This window comes from Sorghum bicolor, chromosome 4 (assembly GCF_000003195.3).
Source record: "Sorghum bicolor cultivar BTx623 chromosome 4, Sorghum_bicolor_NCBIv3, whole genome shotgun sequence".
In the NCBI taxonomy this organism is placed as follows: domain Eukaryota; kingdom Viridiplantae; phylum Streptophyta; class Magnoliopsida; order Poales; family Poaceae; genus Sorghum; species Sorghum bicolor.
Genome location: NC_012873.2, coordinates 52,988,599 through 53,010,683, shown reverse-complemented (window position 1 = coordinate 53,010,683; position 22,085 = coordinate 52,988,599). Strand labels below are relative to the sequence as shown.

Below are 22,085 nucleotides of genomic sequence, written 5' to 3'. Positions count from 1 at the left end.
AACAAGTGCACGTGTGTTAGCATTTTTACAAACATTTTCTTCGAATGAGTTAAGTTAGCTCACTAGATTCTAAATGCATGCACAAGAACAATGACACCTAGTGGCACTTGATAACCGCTTAGCCAAAGAATTCCCCTCTTTATAGTACGGCTATCTATCCTAAATGTGATCACACCCTCTTTGGTGTCTTGATCACCAAAACCAAAACCCTAAGCAATACCTTTGCCTTGATCTCCATAGGGTTTTGTTTTTCTCTTTCTTCTTTTCCAAGTGGAGCACTTGATCATCTTGTGGTCATCACCATCATCATCTTTGCTCCATCACTTGGCATGTACCAACCTCATTAAGTCTACACACACTTAGTATAGAGGTTAGTACTAGGGTTTCATCAATTATCCAAAACCAAACTAGGGCTTTCACCTGTCTATGAGCTATTTACATGCAACCAAACAACAAGAAATTAGCTTCCTAAAGTCTAGTTGGGAGTTAGCTTTTGGCATTTTTGTTTGTACTCTTCTGATAGCAATCTCTCCTACTCGATCTCCCTATGGAGCAAGCTCACCTTGTTTGTCAATTTTATGAGTTCCCCGTCTGTTATTTTAAGTTTATGCTCCATAGCTATTCTCTCTGACTACAAAGTCTCGACATTAGCAGTGAATTCATCAATTAACAACATCTGCTCCTTGAATTTTGCTTCCAATGACTCCACCTTCTGGTTGAAAATTTTGGCATCCTAATGTGTTGTCTCCGCTTCTGACTCGAACAATTTCTTTACAGCCTCTAGAGCTTCTAGCTGCATTAGGAGCTCTGCAAAAAATATTTTCTCATTTTCCACATCATGCTCAAGTGCAGTCACCATGGGTGTGGTTGGTTTCCTGGCTTATTTCTAGCCTGGCTAGAATCTTAACCTGGGTAGCTTTAGCCTTCTCCTACCAAACCAACTCCTACTTGTTTGGTTGTCTATGTTATTTAAGCCTGGCTAGCGCAGGGTGTATTTGGTTGTCTGGTTTACTTGGCATCGAGTCACCTTTTCTTTCAATTAGTAAGTTTACCTCATTGAGGATTTTGTCACTAGCGTTATGCTCCCATGGCCATCACATAGTAGTAATCTCCATGAAATGCACTAATCTTACATCAGAAAACTGCATGTGCAATGCTTATTTTAGAATCACCATTTGTCAGTGACTGGAGAACAATTCCCCACCTACCCTATTCTACAAAACCAAATTCCACCCGCAACAAATTCTCCCCTTCCTTTCTATGTACTTACAACAACACCAACTGCCCTGTTCTATAAACTCAATCCTCCAATTCCACCTGCAGGAAGAACACGAACAGTGCTCCTGCCAAGTGCCAAGAACACAGATCTTGCAACCTCTCGGTCAAGAAGAGCACAAGTAGCAGAAACATGGGGATGAGCACAAGCAGTAAAGCACCACCGTAGACATGGGATGGCGTCTGGGGCGAGCAGGATGGTTGTGTGTGGGCTCGAGATGGAACAGCAGGAGAGAGTGCACCATCCACCATCGATCCCAAAGGTCTCTGCACATCAACATCGACCACAGCTCTGTCAGCAGCCCGCTCCTCCTTACTTCATCCAACAACACGACCTAGATTCGCGTTGTGGGCGTGCGGGGCTGCCGGGACAAGCAGCGGAGAGCGGCGCAAAGAACGTCCCTGGCACAACTATGACCGCCCGAATCCCATCGGCACCGGTGTGGCAGCAAAAGAAGATGAGCGGATGAACGGTCCTGGCGGTGACGATACTTTGAAGCGGAGCTTAGCGCAGCCTGGCTACAGAAAAACGGACCCTCATCTCATTTTTCCGGAGCATGGCTAAGACCTCCAATGTGGCTAAGTTGAGCCTGGCTACAAGCTATTTACAGGCAACCAAACAACCCAGAGTTGGCTCTGTAGAGCTTGATTAAGGGATAGCCACCCAACCAAACAGACCCCATGTCACGTAGTTTTGTGGATGCTAGGCCTAGACTCTGCTGGAGAAGTGGCAGTCACGGTGCCGCCTCGGAATTGAAGCTTGCCGCCATGACAAGGAGCACGACCATAGTCCTTGTCTCCGCTCACCTTGCCTCTGCTCAGCAGTCAGCACGTGTTCAATGAAATGCGTCAAAGATAGAAAAGTTATCTACCAGAAAAGAGGTGACTCTATCCTAATCAAACCAGCCAACCAAAATGCTAGCTAGGCTTAGATAGTGTAGGCAACTAAACAAATCCATCTTAGCTTGCTGGAAGCAAATTTAAACTAGCCTAGTTTATTTTCTAGCCAAGCTAGAAGAAGCCAGGCAACGAAATACACCTTATCCCCTCTACAGAACCATACATGAGATTTTCACCTCATACGGCTCCTCATTCAATTCTTTCGAAGGGATCCTTAGTTAGTCCAATTAAGTCACGTTTTTATGTTCTAATTGAACACTTTCCATTTATGATTAAAGGAGAAGATTGTTCTTTTACCAAACATATGTGGATCAAATCACGTCTTATAATAAGAAGAAATCAATCTTTCTCGGTATCAATCCCCTTGCCCTCATTCTTTGAGAAGACTGCTTCTATTTGGTGGGAACAACTCCATCTATTTGGTGGGAACAACTCCAATGCAATCATGCTCAGCTAGGGGAAAGGCGCATTAGACAGAACTCCAATGCTATCGTGCTTAGCTAGGGGAAAGTCGCATTGCATTAGAACATAAGAGAAGAAGCGAAGGGAGTTGTTCAAAAAGTTACTACCCAAAAACTATCTCCAAGATGCCAACAACAAGTTACAATCCTTCGAGCAAGTTGACAGGGCTGCAAAGAGATTTGATTACTTACTCAGCCTCACAAGCAAAGAAGCACAACGATAATGTAGGGAAGAGAAGATTCGAATACCAGTGACTAATTAACAGTTGTCGCATAAACTGCTAAAAGGTACTACTACAGATAAGAGACGCGGCAGCACGATTAGCCCCACCGAAACTTCTAGCAAGTACCCTACAGGATAGCACATTTGCTGCCCTGGCTCTGCGCCATCCTCCGGAACTCCTCGTTTTCCCTTTGAGCCTTCTTGAGGCTCTCCTTGAGCTTCTGGATCTCCGCTTCTGATTTCAGCCTAGCTTCATACGCCACCTTCTCAGCTTCCAGCCTTGCGTTCTGTTCTTCCATGAGTTGCTGTTGCAGCTTCTCCACAGTGCAGTTTAACTTTTCCTCGACCTATATATGAACATGCCCAAGTCAATGTAACTTTTAGATAAGTCAACTTGTAAGAACAAAACATTCCCAACGTCCATTTTGCATGATTTCCCTTAAACAAACAGAGAGCCAATCGCCATTGACAACTTGACATGGTAAATAGTACTGAGTTGTAAGTCTCACGTGCTAAATAGTAATTCTAATGATAAAATTGCTGCAGACTGGACCAGTAATTCTAATAAAAATCTTAAGATCACAAGTTCTATAGATTCTTATTAAATAAGGGGTTATAGATTAAGAAATAGTTTCCAGTCTTTCAGCAAAACAAGTTTCATGATATACAATAATGTTGTGCTGAAGAAACCCTTGCCCAAACAGATCTTGTGGTCCTAGAAATTTACACGTGTTGCAATATCTTAGATGTCACAGATGCATTTAACTTAATTCCGGTAAAATAGCATCCCCAGAGCATGATTGATTACAACTAAAGAGGTGTTGCTTTGCAAAGCATTCATTCAAGATATAGATCTTAAAATTCCAAATGTGTTTTTGAATAGGATAAGCTCTTACCATGCTGGTTATGTGTGCAAGCTGTTCATCCCTAGTTCTATGAATCTCCTTTTTCAACTCAGATATCTGCTCTTCTGAATACCCCAAGGTATGCACCTCTTTTTCTCTATCATGCACCTCCTACACAAGACGAGACAAATAATAAGAACTAAAATTCAAAACCCGAATATCAACAAATTTACCATTTACCTTGATGCGAGTGAACATTTGATCTGAAAATGGTTTTCCTCCATTGTTTGCACAAACTGAGTCCACTACATCAAGCAATTTGTCAAGTTGCTGCGCTTGGAGCCTTCGGTCATTGGTCATGTTATCGAAGACGACAACTCTGTTTTGGCATAGCTCAACAACATTCTGTATTCAAAACAACCATATATATTAACTTGACTAAAGGCCATATGACTAAATGATGTAAGAGAGGCGAGAAGTCTATTATGGCAGCAAAATAACCTGCAAATACTCTGGCGCATTATTTAGCATGTTCTTCAACTTAGATTCACCAACTAGATCTCCATAAGTAAAAACTAAAATCATGTGGTCAACAATCTTTTCCCCAAAGAAGACCTTAATGGTCTCAATTGTACTTGCATCCTCTCGAGAAAACCGAGATGTGGCAGAGAAAACCATCAGAACTGCATGTATCCCATCTTTAGCCATGTTCATACATTTAACAATCTCTTTACCAGCTTCATCAGATGAAATGCTCATATCAAATAACCCTATAGGAAGTTTAAGTTAGTAACTAGCCCAAAATACAAACTTGAACAACATCGCAAGAAAAGAACCAGTGGCTGTGAATACCTTTTAAATATAAATATATAATCAGGGACCATCAGCAGGAGCATTTTCTAAGTATTCTAGGCTTTTAAAAAGGTGTCATGTTATACACAATTTTCATATTTCACAACTCTCTATAATGCATAAAGTTACTTTTACCTCTTGAACAAAAAAAATGCAGTGTGAATAGATCATAAAACAAAGGATAACTAGTATGCTTCACCACGCAACTGGGAAACACATGTGGAACCTTCTCATTCATTAAGTATTTTAAGTATGGGACTTTTCATATTTTTCGCGGACACAACTGGCACATATTTCGTTAAAGAAGAGCAAAGTCATGCACCCGAATCCAGAAGTGGCTCAGGTGGCAGAGTTCAACAGTTTTTACTTTTTAATACACAAAAACAACCGAAAAGCGACCTGGACCTAGACTTTTCATATTATATAGTAAACATATTTTGCCAAGATGAAAAAGACCTCCAAAGAATGAAAATCCGTTCATAACAGTGGCACTTCTTATATGGTAATAGCAAGCATCAAGTTTATCAATATAAAAAGTAACTTCAGTGAGTAAACTACATCATGTATTGCACTATACACTATCATGCTAAACGTGAGGGTAACAGATGGCTTCTCCACTCAGTTTGAAACTTTGAATAGATAAATAAAGTAACAAACCATGGGTCAAACATCATAATATCAATGACACTTCTATAATAAAGGATAGAAGTAACAAACCAGAGAAAAAAAGACAGATAAGGATGAAATGTGGCACAAGATCAGATATAGGCATCACAAATTTATAACACCAAAAAGGCCAACAGATTGAACAGATAGAAATAACATTGAAAATGGAAGTCTTACCTGGGGTATCAATAACATTGATGGTGCGGCCGTCCTTCAGGGTAGTGCTTCCCAACTGACAAGTATTAGTAACACTGGCATGTGAATATTCCGATACAAATGCTTCCCGTCCAAGGATGCTATTTCCAGTTGCACTCTTGCCATAGCCAAGTTTCCCAACAAGAACAAGAGTGATATCGGCACTGGGCAACACCCATTCATCATCGTACTGGCTTCCACCCATTACAAGTGGTGGTGACAATGCTTTACAAGAACTGTTCAGGTAATCAGGACATTAGGACTTCACTCTACCAATTATCTTAAATGACTGACTACATTCAAGTTATATAACAAAACTAGCAAATGAACAGATGAAAGAGAAGTCCCTGCGCATCAAATCTACTTATCAAGTATAGCCACAGTTTAAGCTGCATAGACGCTTTCCAGACAAACTTTCTAAAATGATTAGCCAGTGGCCAAATTAATTGTTTTAAGTTTAAATTAAGGAAGGTCGGGTTAAATTATCTTTATGAATGCAAAGGTTCAATTGAATTGTTATGAAAAAAATCATGTTATCTCAGGAAAAAAAAACTTAGCTCAAAAGTCCTGTGCAAAAAGAAAATGAAATATATAAGACTCAAAATCCCCAATCTTTTATTTCCATTTATTTATGGTAAGATTTTAAAAAAATCATGGCATGTCAGAAGGCAGATATAATGGATGAATCATTATTTTATTTTTATTTAAGTTAAAAGTGCAAGAAAAAGTGGAATGGCCATACTACCAATGAATGCCAACAGTTCAAATCTATATATTTTGACCATATATGGTCACTAAAGAATATTTGCTGCAACGGGGCAGGACAAGGCCAAAGTATCTACCAGAAGGCTAGAACAAGTTACCCTAAAATACAACTTCATATCATATATATATCAAAAAAAGGAAAAACTTCAGTATGGCACACCTATTCCAAATCAGAAACTGAAACCATCCCAAATCTGAACCAAAACTTACAGCCTTCACCAGATTAGACCTATCGAATGATGAAATTGACTGTGAACCACCAAAACTACCAAAAATTTCAAATAAACCGACAGTGCCACACGTATTTTACAGTCTAGACTAGTTCATATAAAAAAGAACAATCAGGGATTAGAAACCACTCGCTTGTAAGGGACCAGGGTTGTGAACCACCGACTGTGTTGAGGTAGGGAGTTAGATCAAATATTATTTCAAAAACAAAGAAAGATGCTTGTAGGGAAGAAGGACAAACTCTGTTAAGATAGAATTGTAACTCTTGGACTAATTTCATGTTGTTCTCTCCCTCAATTTTCAGAGGGCTGCTTATATCAGCAAGAAAATCCACACTCCACAGCAGATTATATCACTGCAAAGAATCAATTATGTACTACCGGTGTGCAAGCAAAGCTGATCAGTGTAGTGGAGTGCATCATCAACTCTACTCAATTTTGATTACCTAATAGATCCTAAACGCATCTCTGATGCCTAAACAAATTCCCATAATCAATAATCAAGATGGCTATATATTGCGCAAAAATCTAAACTGCTACAGCGCTGCCAGATTCTTGGATTGGATTGCAGGGAAGCCCTTCCGTCCCAGGAGTCATTGTGCTAATGCGACACAACAAAATAGGATGGTTCTAGGAGTCAATGGTGAATGGGAAGCTACAAGATAGGATGGATTCAGAACTCCCAGATTAATTCCACCTTGTTTCCTCCCTATTCTTCTCAAGTTCTCAGTTAGCTGCTAACCAGCTAGAAAAAGTTTTTAAAAAAAACACTGGCATGTATTGTCCTACAGACTGCAAAGCATCGATTAGTGTAGAGCGCATATAAACGAATTCCCAGACTCAACAATCAATATGCCGCTATATTGCCCAAAAACTCAATCAACAACATCGCCGCCACACCACACCGGGACAGACCCCCGGATTGCTGGTGGAAATAACAAGGAGCATACTTGACAGTAAAGAAAAGAACACCCGCGTACTAGGTACCCATCAGAACTCGATCTAACATCTCGCCATCAGATAGAGTGACTGGAGAACAAACCCACAGCGGCCCGAACAAAACCCCCCAAAATTGGCGCACTCCTCCTCATCAGATCAACAAAAAAAAAATAGAATCCACCATACGCACCGGCGGAATTTCTATCGGAAGTTCCCAAATTCACGACGGACTGCGCAGATTAGACCCAGGAAGAAGAAAAGCAGAGGGGACTAATTACTTGCTCGCGAAGAACCGGCGGCGCTGCGCGGCGCGGCGGAGCAGCTGCGGGTCGCGGTCAGGGGTGCGGTCGGTTTATCTCCCGGTGCAGAAAAAGGACGCCCACCGCGGGGACGCCGTGTGCCTACGTGTGGCGTTTTATAATAACGGCGCAACTGTGGGTTGCCGTGTCGTAGCGGCCCTGCCGACTCCTGAGTTCTTGATGATTTTTTTTCTTCTCTTTTGAGATTACAGTTCTTGATGACTCCTCCTGCCACCGCGTTGCGTGGCCTCGGCGGAGTGCCCCTGAGCCGTCCGATCTGCGTCCGCGTTCCTGTGGGCGGGGAACACGAGCCGCCTTGCCGGGCCAAAACCGGAAGCTGTTGGCCACATCACCCGGTATGCTCCTCCTTGTGTTTTAGGGATTACCGAATTAGCTCACAGGGTGTTTTCATGGTCTTTGAGGTTACAAGAGATCACTGGGCCAGCGACGGTGGCGGTCGAGACGGTAGTAGAGGAATGAAGTGGTGGGGACGTCATCCGCCCAGTGGTGGGAGAGGCTGGTTGCATAGTGTAGACAGCTGGACGACCAAAGAGGGAGAAAGTTAGGGTTAGCATGGCGGTAATAGATAGTGGCGGTGGTGCGTCGATGAAGGCCAAGAGGTGGTGGACACACGAAGGTCACGTCAGATTTGAAGAAGTTTAGGTTAGGAGCGGTCACGGTCAAGGATGATGCAAAAGTGACGAAGATGCCGCCGGAGCCGAGCGGGGTGGGTGCCAGTGGCGAAAGAGCGCGGTGAAGAAGACGAGTGAGAAAGAGGAGGGGAGTGAGTGCGTGGAGAGGAAACAAAAACATATACCCACCGTCTAGTAATGTCTTATTAAAGTGCATTTTTTTTCTTTTTCTTTCTCTCACAGATTTTCTCTTTCCTTAAAAGCTTTTTTGTCTTTAAACACCTCCATGGTAACAGTAGACTAGATTGTAAGGGTCATAGTAACTAAGCATGAATATATATATTGCAAAGATATACTGACTATATTGTTATTAACAGTGAAGTTGTCAAGTTCATCAACATCGAGATAATACCTCGCTAGTAATAATTGCAAAATAATAAATCTAAAAACCGCTCGATTGTTTTTTCCAACTAATCGGCAAACACCATGTAGCTGGATTATCCTCATCCGGTGTCTTTCCCACGTCATCTTATTTAACTTGGACGAGGTATTCAACGAGTTAGGGTTAGGGTTAGGGTTAGGGTTAGGGTAGGGGCTGGGTTGATCTATCACCGACTAATTTACAATAAATTAAGGTGAATCTAGGGCAAAAAAGTAGATCAGCAGTAGTGACGGGCGCGCGGGCAACAAGGTAGTGGTGGCGATGTCGACAAGGGAGTAGAAGGTGGCAAAGACGGTGCATCATGGTGATAGCTTGACAAAGACAAGTTAGTGTAGGGTGGGTGGCGGTGGAGGATTCCGCAGCAGAAGCCGCCAAAGATGGGGATGGTCGGAGTAGGGCAAAGATGGGGAGGTCGGTGTGGTGGCAAGAGACGAATATGGATTTGGATATGGGGAGCTGCCAAAGATGTGGTGGAAGATGGACATGGAGGGTTGAGATTGCAGGGGAGGAAGCGATGTACACTGATGAGCTATCACGATAGTGGCGACTTCTCTAAGTTAGGAGTTGTGGGAGAAAGAAGAGAGGTAAGGAATAGTGGTTGCTAGGTTGTTGGATGAGGTCCATTGGATAATCCAAAAATCAGGTGAAAGATTATACTCTTTACACCTGAGCGGCCCATTGAAAACTTTTTTATTAAGTGCATGTTTTTTAAATAAAGATATAAAACATGTCTCATATCTTATATTTATCAAGAAAGTAATTGATGGTACAAAAATATATCACTTGACACAAAACAACATCTAAAGAAGAGTGTATCAATAGTGAGTCTAGTCGTCTTTTTTCCTTTGATTATTGACCATCTAAACACCCTCGCCATCCAAGGCTAGCCTTTAATTTGAGTGTAATCCTTGATGCATTCTTTTCTATCTGATTGTTACTTTGCCTTTTCTCCTACCAAAATTATTGTGCCTACTCAACGATTTCAAACGGATGCTTCCTCCCTACCATGGTGTCTTTGATGATAAATCTCCCTATCTCTGTATGTTCATTGTTGTTAGCATGCATGTTCTAAATTTGCCTTGGTGATTTATGATTTTTACGTAGTTTCTTTCCATAAATATTCTCATGTGTTTTGTGATAAAGAGGTTGAAAGTTAGTGGCATGACATAGCTATTAGCGAAAGATGATGTGGATATCTTGCACGTTGAGATAAAAAATTTAGTGGATATTTCTTCATAAGAGATATAAATTGGACTTATGTACTTAATCCAGTACAACAATAGAGATATTTTTGTGATTAAATGAAACAATGTTGCACATATAAATTGTTGTGCATATTGTCTACAATTTATTTACAGTACTGAATACAAACTGTTGTGCATATTGTCTGCGGTATTTTCTTCTTCCAATCAAAGACAATAATGAGGAAAATCGTATATTAGGTTTAGATACGTCAAGCGTCTTTCGCTTGTAGCAAGTAGCTTTTGATTGTTGGGTTCAATGAAAGCAGCTATGTGAAGATTAATGGATTTTGTACTACAACTATTTTATGCAATTAATAATCACAAAAAAACATCAGCCAAATCCTTGAACAACAATGGCACTGCACAATTGTGCAGTCTACTCAATTTAGACAAAGTGTAAAAGCAAAACAACATTGCTGCATTTTTCTAATAAGACAACTTCATAATTTACTGTCACACTATCTCATTATGAAAGACTGATCTTTATTGAATTGCCCTTTCATGCGGACGTCATCAGGGTCTTCATAGGATGTTTCCATACCAAGATACATATTTACCACGGCAAGCACTAGGTCACTACACAAAACCTACCAAAGGAATATAAAAAGGAGAATATATTCTCATTTATCTCATCCATTTTTTCCTCAATTGCTCATTTTGTACGGTGACCTATTGGTTCGATACATTCTAGAGAAACCACTGTAGTTGCCTATGGAACCAGAACACTAGACCTTCCAAGTTCGAAGCTGAACGTTATTTGACCAAGCCACATGGCCTCGGTCAATTTAAATTAAAAATACAATATAATGTTAATCATCATGTTTTTTTATCAGGTGTTGTAACTTTCTTCTTTCCCATATTTTAGTGTCATGGCAAAATTCTAGATTCACACTCACATAGATGCATTAGCAACGGTAATAATAAATTATAGCTAAAAGGGAATAACAAATTCATGCTCTACAAGATCATTGATGACCTATATCATGTCTAGTATCTCTTAAACATCTCAAGTGTCTTCCTGTATTTATTAAGTTGTCCATCTTAACTTAGTTGTATCAAATAGAATTGTTGATTGTACTCACTTTATTCTATGTTGACCATACAAAGAGATGATACATGCACATGGATTCTGCAATATACTAAGGATAACAGGTTTTGGAACTAAATGCGACCCCTTTTGGCATAACTGGCCTAACATGATAAACATTCCAGTCACATATCCTACTGTCTTTAGTGAGAACAGAAGGGGAAAACCCCCTAGTGATTATATATATTAAGAAGAAAAGGAAAGGTTTATGTAGGGCTTTAATCACATGGAAAGTCTGTTAATGTTTTTATATATGAATTACATTTTCTTGGAATACCATTCTTGAAGATAAAGCAAACTTCTCCTTTTATTTTCTCTTTCACTGTTTGCAAACAGATTTGCAATGGATGCATATACAAAATTAAACTTCATTTATGTTTTTGTGCAACAATCGAAGTTTGTTGACTAAACCCCATGATTGTCTCAGAGTTTTAGTGGCATGGCATACCGGCCATATTTTGGAACTGATGGCAACCTTTATCAGAAGATTTATGCAACAATAATGCCATTCAAAAGTCATGAAACAATCAGTGTGAGAAATAGTTAGTAAAAACAGTTTCTATATAGACATCTTTAGGCTCAAAACAAAATTATGATGGAATTCCTAATCCCATTTAAGTCACTAAGATAGATAGGCTAGGAGATCATTATGGAGAAAGAATTTAGACTACACCACTGAGGAAGGGGATTAGTGTAGCACTTTAGATTGGATAACATGGTAGACAAGCAGTCGTTGGAAATTAAACCTAGATTAATCAAATATAGATAGATGGACCTTTAATTAAGCTAAATAAATTGGAGAGCTAACTCGCAAAGATTAGCCAAACTGATTGCACACCTTTCATTGGTCCAACTAATGCTTGGTTAACATCATATGACTCTGAATGGAAGTTTCTACATGAATATCCGACTTGCAAGTTCCCTGAAAGGCTGGAACATGAAGGAATCAACCTCAAAATTCAGTACTTTTATTAATAAACTAAGCCATAACAAAAGAGGTAATCTTTTGTATATTTTTTTGAATAAGATGAATAGTCAAATTTAATGAAAAAAAATCAAATGTCTTATAATTTGAAATGAATTTACAAATATACTAGGTACTAATTTTGTGATTCTTTTCGCGAAGTAATAAGGCCTTGTTTAGTTTGCAAAATCTTTAGTACTGTAGCACTTTCGTTTTTATTTGACAAACGTTATTCAATTATGGAGTAATTAGACTTAAAAGGTTCATCTCGCGGTTTACAGGCAAACTGCGTAATTAGTTTTTATTGTTATCTATATTTAATGTTCCATGCATGTACCGCAAGATTCGATGTGACATGAAACCTTGAAAAATTTTGGGTTTTTGGGTGAACTGAACAAGGCCTAAGTAAGGCAATGTTTAGTTCACCCCAAAAACCAAATTTTTTTCAAAATTCTCCGTCACATCGAATCTTGCGGCACATGTATAGAGTATTAAATATAAATAAAAATAAAAACTAATTATATAGTTTACCTGTAAATTACGAGATGAATCTTTTAAACCTAATTACTCTATGATTAGATAATATTTATCAAATAAAAACAAAAGTGCTACGTTCCGAAACTAAACAACGCCTAAGGCGAGTCTCTCGCCGTAAATAGCACTGGAAAAAACTCGAGGTTGCTCGCAGAGCTCGCTGCAGCCGAAATATTCCGCCGGCACCGCGTGCGGCTTTGGAGCTGGCTCGTGGCTTCTGTAAACGTGGGGGGGTAATGGGCACTTGGGCAGACACGTCCCTTGGCCACGTCGCACGATACTATTGCCACGTTGAACTTGAAGGTTCACGAGAGGGAGGGAAATACGTACAAGTTAGGCTATCTCCAACACGAGAGGCATTTGAAAACCCAAACCCAAAATAGGTCTCCAACACAATACCTATAGCCTCCAACAGAGAACCTATACAGAAGACTCACTTTGGGTATCAGGAGAGGCATAACCCAAATTTGGGTATCCTCTCTCCTCGAGACCCATTTGCAGAGAGTGTTGTCTTTTAGGTCTTGTTGTTGGAGAAGACTAAAAATAGGTATGGAACCTTTTACCCAAAGAACAAATGAGTCTTGTATTTTGGGTGAGGATTGTTGGAGATAGTCTTACATATGCGCTGCCTCTTCTACTTTTCTTCTGGCTCCTTTTAGGTTTGTGATTAGGGCCTTGTTTAGTTCCGAAAAACTTTTCGGAACTGTAGCACTTTCGTTTGTTTGTGACAAATATTATCTAATCATGGACTAACTAAGATCAAAAGTTTCGTCTCGTGATTTACAGCTAAACTGTGTAATTAGTTTTTATTTTCGTCTATATTTAGTGTTTCATGCATGTGTCACAAGATTCGATGTGACGGAAAATCTTGAAAACTTTTTGGTTTTTAGGGTGAACTAAACAAGGCCTAGAATTTTCTCTGGAAAGACTCTGTGTCTTTTCCGTGATATTTTTTCTCTCCAGGGAAGAATGTTGTCGTTGCCTTTGCATAGAAGTATGGAACGCACATTTGTTAGAATTAATCTTTGTTTACTCCCTCTACAGTGATCTCTATCTTACATTTCGTTAAACAATCTCAACTTTAATTGAATATATAATAAAAATATTAATATATTTATTATATACGAGATAAACATCATTAGCATGCTATATATGTTTATATTAGACCTATTTTGGACATATAAATATTAGAATTATTTTCTATAAAATAATTAAAACTAAGATTGGTTGACTCCTCAAAATATGACGAGGGCAGTAGATTACAGCTAAAAATTGAAGTTTTGAAATGCAATAATAAGATTTTTTTTTTATCAAAACATAATTGTAGGAGTATTCCTGTGTGTCACGACGAGTGTGTGAACGTATCTTTCACTCGTCTCTAAGTCTCTAACCAGAATGAGTGTACATAATACATACTTCTTCTGTCTTTTATTTGTGTTATTTAGGTATTATAGACGAAATATAATCGATAGTCTACCTAGAGTTATACTCAAGGTAGTAAATTATTAGTAGACAAATGCTTAAGCTAACAACTAGATGGTGACGCAAGATAAAGACAAGAATTTTATTCAGATTCAGCCGCTGTGAGAGCGTAATACCTCTATTATACGTCTGATTGTATTGATGATATACGATGTAATGTGCCGAGTTGTCATCTAGGGAATTCCTACCCCTCCTTATATACTATGAAGGGATAGAGCTACAAGTAAAGTATTCTATTTGTTACAATATTTTCTTGTAGTCTTGCGGTGCACGTCGACCAGCGTCGTGCGCCACACGTCTTCATCTTGTGGGTCGGGCCACCTCCGATGGTGAGACCTATGTTGAGCCATGAGGGTATAAGGGTTTATTCCCCCATAGCTAGTTCCCCGAACTCCTGTGATGCGACATGCCATCTTGAGCTTCTTTGACTAGTGAGGCTTGACGTCGCTGATCAGCAGAAAAGTTGTCCGAGCAGTTGCGACAATATTTCAGCCATCTTGAAAGACAGTCGAACACCATTAACATCGAAGAAGCAGGTTGTCCGAATAATGCATGGTGCTCTTGAGAAAAAAATTATGATGAAGTATACCCACTTTACTTTTCTGAAAAGTATATGATTTGAAAAAGCAAGCATATTCACTGTAAGGTGAAGTGTGCTTACTTAGTCATCGAGTCTGGTAGTAAGTGACGTAGACACGTGATGCCAAGATCTAAAAAGAAAAGTCTATATAGAGATTTTGATACTAAGATGCATCATCAGGTGCATCGTATCGATGTAGTCCCCAAGCTTGCTGAAAGACAAAGTATAAGCCTTGTAGCAAGGTCTAAAAATTTAAATTGCCCCTTAGTTGTATATGAGTCTAATTCATATATAATTGTGAAGAGCAGTCCCAAGCTGTGATCAGAGAGTGATCAGAATAGTCCTCGAGCACAACATAAGGAGTGATCGATGACTCTCTAAGCGTGGTTAGGAATGTAAACGTGCTCGGTGGTCGAGCAGTTCCCAAGCGTAGCGTAGGGAATGGTCGATGAGTCCCAAGCATGGTAAACGTGCTAGGTAGTCGGAGCAGTCCCCGAACACAGCGTAGGGAATAGTCAACGAGTCCCCAAGCATAACTTTTTGACTGAGCTAAGCTCCTAAAAATAAATATGAAGAATATGTAGTATATGATATACAAATAAACACTAGACAACAAATTCAGCAAGTACAAGATTTTAGCTTTTATATTATATTAAAGTTAGCACGAGTAGCTAGTTAATTTATCCTAGAGCTTGCACTAGCTCTGGTCTGACCAACAATCTGGAGCATGAGACGCGAAGCCTAGACACGTGTAGGATTGCCAGGCTCACCAGAGAGCTACTGCCGACCACCCATAACACAGAGGATAGATCTCGTGCACGTGTGGAGAGGAGTCAAAGACAACGCCAACTACGAAAAACTCGAGTAGGAGAAAAAACTAGTCGAGTAACTATTAAGCATAAGTTGTTTGAAGGATGACGCAAATCTGGTCGGTAGCGATAAAATTGTCTAACGCTCGAGCTTTTCAACGTGTGGTCGTGATGGTAGTCGCGGTTGTCGTAGCACCGTTCTTTATGGCGATCATTATTACGACACGACACATGGTTAGAGCGAGGGACAAGTAACTTGGTCCATAGCTTTGAGCAGGTCGGTATTATCAATCTACCTTCCTTTGTAGCGAGGAAGCGGGCGACGTGTTGTCGATATGGTCGAAGATGTTGCTAGAGTAGTCGAAGCCGTAGCCAGCGTGGTCGGAGCCATAGCCGATGCCGGTGAAGAAGTGGTCGACGCAGATCAGATCAGCGCCTCCTCCATAGTCGTGGCGGCGAAGCTGTTGAAGCCGGTGGTCCAGATGATCTGGTCGACGGTGAACGTGAGCCCGTCCGCCACGGCCACGAAGTCGAGGATGATAACCATCTGATTTGCCTGAGAAGCTGTACACACACCTTCTACTTGGCGCGCCATTGTCGAGGAAATATAGTCGACAACCTACCTAAAGTTATGTCAAAGGTAGTAGATCGTCGGCAGACAGATACGCAAGATACGAACTAGATGGTGACACAAGACAAAGACAAAGATTTTATTTAAGTTCGGCCGCCGTGAGGACGTAATACCTGCATCCTGCGTTTGATTTATTGATGATATGAGATGTAATGTGTTAAGTTGTTCTCTAGGGGACCTCTACTTTTCATATACCGTGAAGGGATAGAGTTACAAGTAAAATATTTTATTTGATACAATATCTTCTTGTAGCCTTGCGGTGTACATCGATCAGTGTCGTACGCCGCACGTCTTCATCTTATGGGTCAGACCACCTTTGATGATGAGACCCATGCCAAACCATGAGTATAGAAGTTTATACTTCACAAATATCTTAGTAGATAGAGAATCTCTATGAATATAGATATTAGGTCTGTCTAGATGTTTGGCGGGAGTTGTGAATCTAAACATTTCACTACCATAACGACAGTCAAACAAGGACAGAGGAAGTACACATTTAAATAGAAATCAATCTTCTATTGATTTTCATATAAAATAATTTCTTATTATTACACAACATTAATTATTATGACCTAAAATTTGTTTAATTTATTCAATCTTGGGGAAGTTTAATTAAATGTAACAAAAATAGCTAGCTAATCGTGTATAGGTAGTACTGTACTAGATAACAACGTGTAGGTTCGGCTGAAAAATATGGGTGAGTATCTATACGTATATGTACGTTTATACGGTGTTTTGAAAAACAAAATTTCTCTCTTTCGCAAAAAAAAAAAAAAAAATTCTCACTTTCGCAAAGAAAAAAGAAAAAAACAAAAAGTCTCTGAACGCACCGCCCAATCTAACGTGGATGCAGTAAAATTTCCTACGTTACCACCCACCCACGCTCCCTCTCTCCGCGCCCGCCACCGTAAAATTTTCCCTCCATTTATTTTCTCTCTCTATATATTTCTTTTTGACCCCCCCCTCGCATCTTTTCCGCCACCACTCCTCTCCTCTTCTTCGCAACCCCAAAACGAAGGAGCCCCCCAGCTCGAAAACGAAGGCGCCAAACCATTCCCCAAACGCGCCCGCGCCCGCGCCCGCCCGCCCAGCTCCGCCCGCGCCCTCCCATTCCGCCGCTGCTGGGGTCACTCGCCCCCGCGCCGGCGAAGTCCCTCCCGCGCGGACGCCCCGCCGCCCCGTGGCGCGGCGTCGACGGTCGGTTCCCGGCCTCGCGGAGGCTCCTCCCCGTGTCGAATCGAGGTATTTGTCGGTGAGATCCGCGAACCCTAGCACGCTCCTTGTTTTCTCCGTTCTGTTTGTTGAGTGTGGATCGTACTGCGGCAAGGGGGCATCGCTGCCCGTGGGGGATGGCGCGGTCGGTGCCTCCTCCGCGGCGGTGGCGTGGGCCAGCTGGGCCAGATAGGAATCGGGGATTGGATTCTGGGGGTCGAGTCGGAGGAGCGGGTGCTGCGGCGTAATACCCCGGTGCTGGGAATCCACTGGTGCGGGAAACGGGAGAGTTTGGGATTGGTGGGGATTTCTGGGTTCTTAGATTAGATTTCGGGATGCTTTGCCCATTTTGTGAGGTTAGGGTCCAGGGTTGCTTTTGGACTGGTTCACCTTGCGCTTGTTCATGTCGCACAAGTGCGGGGCGGCTTTGTGTGACCCGTGATGGTGTTGCATTGATGCGCTGTGCTTGATGTGGGTAACAAAACAGCAAGTTTCAACATGCTGCTCTGATGCGCCATTTTCTGCTAGAATCATTTCACATTAAATTGCCTTTCCCATTGGTGCAAGAACATGGTGCTAGTCCTGTCACTATGTACACTATTGTAATTGTTCCTTGCTCATTTTTGCCTGGAGCTGTTGGCAGATGCATTACTAATCATCTTATTTGCAGTGTTCTAGATTTTTCCATGCAAAAGAGCTTTATGGGAGAAATGAAAGTTGTGCTTTATTTTCACGTGCAGGCAGGATCCTAGGCCAAATGCCTCTCTTTGATAAGAAACCATTCTCCTTACTGGAGCCCCCTAAGGACCTGGATTCAAAGGAGAAGGTGTTCCAAATTCGATTCACAAAGGAGATATTCCGAGATTATGAGTATCCTTTTCTTAATGATGCTTTTGCAGTAAAATTTGCTGTTGTTTGTCCTGGAGCACTTTTTGCCAATGGTGTGCAGGATTTTTGAGCCTTTTGCATTTGCAGGGAAGTAATTTAGCAATGCAAGTTCTGAAGCTTGTATCCTTAACAATAAATCAGAGAATACCTAAAGAGGCTAAACCTTTATCGCCAGAGAGTTTGGACATGTAAGATTTCTGGAAAATCTAATTTAACTTTTGAAGAAGCTTTGGTATCTGAGCATAAAGCGATGGAGAAGGCTCAAAATTTGCCAACTGAGCTAATGGCTCATGTTCTTCGGATGACTCAATACAGTAAGTGCATTTTTTTTTAAAAAAATCATGTACCTTATGTGTTGTGGTTCTGGATGGTACACTTCCATTCATTTGTCTTTGTAATGTGGACTGTATTCTGTGCTGAACTGCTGATATAGTTTTGTTGCAAAAATAATTATTTTCATCTAAGTATCATATGTAGCTTCAAATTATATGCTTGGAAGCTGGAAATCACATGTGATGTATTGCAACTAGATTTAAGGTTCAGATAGTGTCATGTGATAGTAAACTGTATTGGCTACTGCTACTCTGTTATTCTGTATGCACAATTGACTGCTTGCCAATTACAAAACATCTATGTTACAGCAGCAATCAGAATGCTATCGTATTTCATGTTAACTTCTGTTTCAGGCACTATTGGTTTACATGAACTTGTCAATAAGATATATGCTAGTCTGCTGGAAGAAGTATTTGAAGGAATAGAACTACATGCTAATAAGGATGGTGCTGTGGCACCTTGCAAGATCTTGAAGATTTTAGATTCTGGTTGCACAAAGATGTGTGAAGTTGGTTGGATTCGACAGGGTAAAGCTGTAACCAACACATCAGTAATCAAAGCTGCAGATCTGTTTTACCGGAGGGCACCTGTTAGCAGGAATACCCTGAAGATTTTTATTAAAGATGCTACATCACAAAGTAATCCATGGGTTATCCATGAGAATCTCGCCAAAAAATTTGGCATATCCATGGACCCCCCTGACAGCATAATGGTGAGTATCCCACATTTATTTTGTTTCTCATGTATGTTACAAATCTGTTGCACTAAACTACCTTTCTTTCTCTATTATAATGAATATTTGCAGAAGAAAGGGAGAAAAAGACAAGAGGATGGAACTATTGAAGATGGGAGGAAAAGGCTCAAGACAGGTGATTCAACTGAACCTGAACCACTTGTAGTGAGCTAGCGATGGTTTTGTTCATTCTTGCAAGCTTCTAATCATTGACCCCTATATGATTTCCAGATGAAGAACAGGCATATGTAAAGTATCCAATAGATGATCTGCTAGTAAGGCCCAATGCAGATGATCCGGCTTTATTTAAGAGACCTCCTCTGGCTACAGATTTTAGAGTACCAAGATGTTCTGTGGGAGATCTCCTTATGGTATGGGACTTCTGCTCGTCTTTTGGGAGGGCTCTGAATCTGTCCCCATTTCCACTAACAGATCTGGAAAATGCAATTTGCCACAAAGAAAGCAATGTTCTTCTCGTGGAAATACATGTGGCTATGTTTCACTTGCTTATGAAGGATGAAGGTGACTATTTCACTGTTGTGCAGAACAAGAAACGGAAATTAAAGGTCCTCCTCTAATAATACTATTAAGATCGACTGCCCTCCTTTATTGAGTGTACATTTCATCCTTTTTTTTCTCTGTGCATCCATTGCAGCTAAGTTCAGTAACATGGGACGAGTATCTATGTGATTTCTTGGAAATGACAAAAAATGAAGAACTATCCACTAACATTGCAACAGTAAAAAGGGTTTATTATGGTGTTATTGACACTGATATAAAGCTTAAGATCCTCCGGGAACTAGTGGAAGAAGCTATTCAAACCTCTGCCATAAGGGAGATACTAAGCGACCGTGTGGACCAGAAACAAGTCCTTAATGCAACAAAAAGAGAGAACACCAGAAGGGACAAACAAGAGCAAAATCTTAACACTGAAATTGCAATGAAAAAGGAGGAGAATCAGACAGATGCTGTGCAAGGTGGCCATGAGGGTGTAGATGAGCTGGTTAGGGGAAAAGAAAATGACAAGAGCAATATTTCTCGGAGTAGGACAGAAGGGAAACGACACCTGGTGAGCACTGGACTCAATTGTATTTGCGTTTGCAGATGCACCATTATATGTATTCTAGTCATGTTTGGTTTTATGTGACAATGTTTGGTATTGAGCCTTACTGTTTTTCTCCATTTATCGGATTTTGAATGTTTTGAAGGTACGACACCTTGATACCGAGATCGATAAATTATCCATCCGTTCCAGCCCTCTTGGTAAAGACAGGCAGTACAATAGGTACTGGTTTTTCAAGTGTGAAGGAAGGCTTTTTGTTGAAACTGCAGATTCCAGAGAATGGGGTTACTACAGCACTAAGGAAGAGGTGACTGATGATCTGGTTGTAAATCTCTATTCTCACCATCTGTGGCTACTCAGATAAGTTTTTTTTTAATGACAGCTTGATGCGCTCATGGGCTCATTGAATGTGAAAGGTATAAGGGAGAGAGCTTTGAAACGGCAACTAGAGAAGTTCTATAATAAGATAAGGTATGTTGATCTCTGCTAACCTTAGTTTTGACCTGTATTGGACCTTGGTTTTGACTTCTGTTGATCATATCACGTATGTTAACACTAAAAGATATGAATATCATTATTTTGCCTTTATAACCCCAATATTGTGGTTCATTAGAGAAGGCTTTCATGACCTGTGATGTTTTGGTAATCAGGGCACTTGTACTTGGAGGCTTATAGGGTGTTTGGTTTGAGGAATCACTCCATCCTATGAGGTGGTGCATCATGAGTCCATTCCTCAAATTTTGATGGAATGACTCCATTCCTCGTAATAGTACTAATTGTTATACAATGATGATGCATCATTGCATCAAACCAAATAAAAAAAGTGAGGAATGAGTAGATGATGGGCTAACTCATTCCTCAAATCAAACACCCTATCATTTTTCAGCTGAGAAAGCACTTAGTTTTTTCTTGATACCTGAAGAACTCACCCTTGTACTCTTATTTGTTCAGTTTTATTTTCTGGTCATAATTTTCACCACTGCTGATCCTGCAGTCTGTACTGTCTTCCATACATGACTTGATGCTAACCTTCTAGACTCATTTCACAACTGCAATATTCATTCTTGAATCTTGAGACGCCCAAACATCACAGTGTTAGTATTTTCAAAAAAGTTTCAATAAGTGCCAACTGCTGACTAATTCCTCTCCTGTTCCATGTTACAGTAATGCCCTAGAGAAACGATCAAAAGATATCGCAAACAAGATGTTGCTTGAAGAGGGTGTGCTGCGCCGTTCCACACGCGTCCGGGCTAACCCAAAGGACAACCCGTCCATGGCATTCCTCAAGTATGTCAACAAGTGGAAGGATAACTGAGGTACTCTGAGATGGTGATCCGCCAGCACAGTGGGAGGATAACTGAGCCTTGGGCGTGACCCTCTTAAGTTATGTAGGCTTTGCTTGGTTAGGTCGTCGCAGTGGGGCTGCCATACTCATGGCTGGTTTATTGACCCCTCATTAGCTAGTGAAACCTGTATCAGAACCCACTTTTCTTTTTTCTTTTTCCTTTTGCTTTTCATGTGTTGGACACCGGTTCACAAATGAGAACCCTTTGCTCCTTAACTGAACTGTGTCAGGCTTTACATTTTTTTAGAACAGTTACTAATCTTTTGCACGAACGATGTAAACGTGATGAGGCCGGCGTGGAGATGCTTCGATTTGCAACTTGCAAGGGTGGGCCGCGGGCCAATGTTGCTGTTACCATGTTCGTTCGTTGAGTAAAGCAGCTGCCCACGATGACTGCTCGGAGCTTTCTGTGGCTACGGTCCTGTAGCAGCTCCCAGCCGTCTCTGTCCGAGCTTCAGT

General features: G+C 40.8%; 2 protein-coding genes across 4 annotated transcripts; one reads left to right on the top strand and one right to left on the bottom strand.

Moving 5' to 3' along the window:
* Positions 2,742-7,850, bottom strand: LOC8064274 (immune-associated nucleotide-binding protein 9). 2 transcript variants are annotated; one of them, XM_002452223.2, is made up of 6 exons: positions 7,627-7,850; positions 5,400-5,653; positions 4,206-4,474; positions 3,945-4,109; positions 3,756-3,875; positions 2,742-3,206 (listed from the first exon to the last, which is right to left on the bottom strand). In XM_002452223.2, the coding sequence occupies exons 2-6, from the start codon at positions 5,620-5,622 to the stop codon at positions 2,988-2,990; spliced, it is 996 nt and encodes a 331-aa protein (XP_002452268.1). In that variant the 5' UTR covers positions 5,623-5,653; positions 7,627-7,850; the 3' UTR covers positions 2,742-2,987. The 2 variants fall into 2 exon arrangements, with proteins under 2 accessions (XP_002452268.1, XP_021316203.1); XM_021460528.1 differs by having other exon boundaries at positions 2,753-3,206; positions 7,539-7,737.
* Positions 17,035-21,979, top strand: LOC8064273 (DDT domain-containing protein DDB_G0282237). 2 transcript variants are annotated; one of them, XM_021460526.1, is made up of 10 exons: positions 17,035-17,304; positions 18,005-18,134; positions 18,294-18,466; positions 18,839-19,197; positions 19,291-19,354; positions 19,450-19,784; positions 19,874-20,287; positions 20,427-20,588; positions 20,664-20,752; positions 21,446-21,979. In XM_021460526.1, the coding sequence occupies exons 2-10, from the start codon at positions 18,022-18,024 to the stop codon at positions 21,594-21,596; spliced, it is 1,860 nt and encodes a 619-aa protein (XP_021316201.1). In that variant the 5' UTR covers positions 17,035-17,304; positions 18,005-18,021; the 3' UTR covers positions 21,597-21,979. The 2 variants fall into 2 exon arrangements, with proteins under 2 accessions (XP_021316201.1, XP_021316202.1); XM_021460527.1 differs by having other exon boundaries at positions 17,039-17,294.